This window comes from Aplysia californica, unplaced genomic scaffold (assembly GCF_000002075.1).
Source record: "Aplysia californica isolate F4 #8 unplaced genomic scaffold, AplCal3.0 scaffold00667, whole genome shotgun sequence".
Taxonomy (NCBI): Eukaryota; Metazoa; Mollusca; class Gastropoda; order Aplysiida; family Aplysiidae; genus Aplysia; species Aplysia californica.
In genome coordinates, this window is record NW_004797937.1 from 313,225 (window position 1) to 316,051 (window position 2,827).

Consider the following 2,827-nt stretch of genomic DNA (forward strand, 5'->3'; position numbering starts at 1 on the left):
CCCCCCCCATAAAAAAACCCACAAAAAAGAATTCTAAAGTAAAAAGCGAAAAAATTAAAAAGTCACTGAAAAAAAAAACCCAACGAAAAAAGAACCCCGCTAAAAACCCTGGCCTCTGTGGTGCTGTCACATGCAGGAGACTACATTCTCGTTTTGGAAGAATTTAAAAAAAAAAAAAAAAATCTCGATCTTTCTGCTTTGATGATGTATCCCTCTTAGACTGGGTTGGCCCTGATAGGTAAAATCAAAGCTCGCCTCCAAAATGACCTAGATTTTGTCTGTGGGGGGTTAAAAACACCTGCATGTACTTAAAAAATTATTTTTTTTTGAATGGTGAAAATGGTGAAATGGTATAGGTTTAACGCCCCTATCAACACTATGGGGTTATTTAAGAGGCGGGGCCTCCGATATTTACGTCCACCTTCAAAAGGATTTAGTCAATGTGAGCATTCGTGCAAAGTGCCCTTCCCAAGTATACAACATTGGACCGAGTTAAAAAAAAATAGAATCTAAATGTTTTTCAGAATTGTGTATGAAAGTGGTTATGAAGGATTGTTTATGATCATGAGAACAGTCTGGGTAAAGAGTTGAACTTCTTTTATTTCATGATAGTGGGTTACATTATTATGCTATCTGTAAAAGCCGTGTTCAAAAGAAACTGAGAAAAAAACATGGTTAATTCATCCGTGAACCCCACCCCCTCACACCTCTCGTTCATTCAACCATCTATGTATCCATCAATCCCTTTGTCCTTCCACCCACCTATCCATCCATCCATCCACCCCATCTATCCACCCATCCACTCATCCACGAACTCATTCACCCACCCATCCATCCATCCATCCATCCATCCATCCATCCATCCATCCATCCATCCTTCCATCCATCCTTCCATCCACACAAACACCCACACACCCATCCATCCATCCATCCATCCATCCATCTATTCACCAACTTACCCACCCATCCATACACCCATCCATCCACAGCTTGCCGGGAACGTGATGTTGTGTCTGGCTGCTACCTCTCTATCGTTCGCTGTCACTGTCTTCGTGGAACGCCTCAACAGACGCTCGGTGATGGAGACCAAGTCTGCACTCACAGCCAAAGCCAAAATTGAACTTGCCTACAAAGACAAGGTGAATTTAGAATGTTTTGACTTTCAACTCGGTTGTCCATCAGAAAATGTCGACATGTAATTTAATATTGCTTGTATTTTTTATAGTAGAGGGTTTTACGGCGCTCGCAACTGCATAATTTCATATGAGCGCCAAGGGGTGGGTGTCAACAGAGAAGTCTATACAGGGAATCAGACTTAGACTGCTCACCTCTCTAGCTTCAACAGCACAAGGTCTGCTTCGACTATCAAGGCACCCCAAAATAGCAGGTCACAAGGGAGTGACAAACATACAAAAGAAGTAGAGGAAAAATGACAATAGTAAGGATCAGGAAAGAAAAAGCAGCAGTTCCCTGTTGTAGATCAGGCACAGTTATTAGCGTGACATAAGTCAGCCCATTTACAATTCTACTATGCTTGAACGAGAAATGTCCGCCCTTTGTGAATGGCCTAAAGACACTTCAGTCAGTGGCACTGCCCTGGGGGGAGGAGGGGGGGGTTAATATTGCTAGGTTTACTTGATTTGCAATACATTTTTTAAAAGTCTGCTATGTAATTCCAAAGACACTTACTAATCTGGTTACTTAGTTGGTGAATAGGTATCATCGTAGGCGGCAAAATGCCCTAGCTACTCCTCCCTCCTCTCCAGGATCCAGGAAAGGGTTATCTTTCTGATAATTACAAATACAAAAAGGAAAATGATATTGGTTTTTTTTTTTTCAAAGTTACAATAGCAACATTTCTACAAGCCGATGCTATCGTATGACATGGCGGTAATCTTGACTAGCCTATGCAAATATCAGTCAGTTACAGCTAAATCGGGCAGAAGTGAATGAACCTCGGATGCGTCAAAGAATGCATTCCTTTTTAGAACCCCTCACTTGGTTTGTCATTTATTGACGAAGACATAACCATAAATTCATAGAAGAGTTTTGATCGTGGAGATGAAAGCTGGTGACAGAACATGGCGAGACACCCGGAAAGGAGGAGAAAGGAGAACATTTTTTTTAGAGAAGACAATTTTCCGTCGCTGTCAGGTTTCGAACATGGGACCTATTTAGTAAGAGGCGAACCGTGCACCTCTAGACCACAAGAGCCCCCGAAGAGTTTTAATAAATAGACCCATCATCTGCATTTTTCAAAGTTCAAAGTGACAGAAACAAAATTCATTTTAATATCGAGTTACCTCATTATGGCAATTAATATGACTCAACATCTATAATACCTCGATTTGAAGTCTTTAAAATCATTGTCGTTCGAACTCAGTAGCCGTGGTATAAGTCAGCCTTATGAGAAGAATGCCTATTTTTGTTTTTCCGTTCTCAATCAAAAGGTCTTGATAAAGACATTTTTCAGAAAGTATGTATTTTGTGAGGGACAAAATGAAACGTGAGGGACTGCCTCTTAATCTATAGTGCATTCAAGAATGAAACGGAAACACATACTTTAGCACCGTAGTTAGCAAAGAAAAGTGAACGAAATGACAGAAATGAGAACAATATGGAGGAGGGATAAGTCTGTTGAAAAAAATGATGTCTTAAAAAAATATGGTATGGTAATTTAGAGTTAAGAATAAGAGAGAAGCTGATCGTGCTTCTAATTGAATAACCATTTCGCAAACATAGCATGATCTAAAACATTTACATTACAAAGCATACCATACCATACCATACCATACCATACCATACCATACCATACCATACCATACCA

General features: G+C 40.2%; 1 protein-coding gene across 1 annotated transcript in view; it reads left to right on the top strand.

Annotated features, from left to right (window-relative positions):
* The window catches only part of LOC101860364 (adenylate cyclase type 3), a 19,491-nt gene extending 18,292 nt beyond the window's left edge, over positions 1 to 1,199 (top strand). Inside the window, exon 4 of the mRNA XM_013087984.2 lies at positions 990 to 1,199. Coding sequence (XP_012943438.2) covers positions 990 to 1,199 — 210 coding nt within the window. The remainder of the gene's footprint in view (positions 1 to 989) is intronic.
* The last annotated feature ends 1,628 nt before the right edge of the window (positions 1,200 to 2,827 follow it).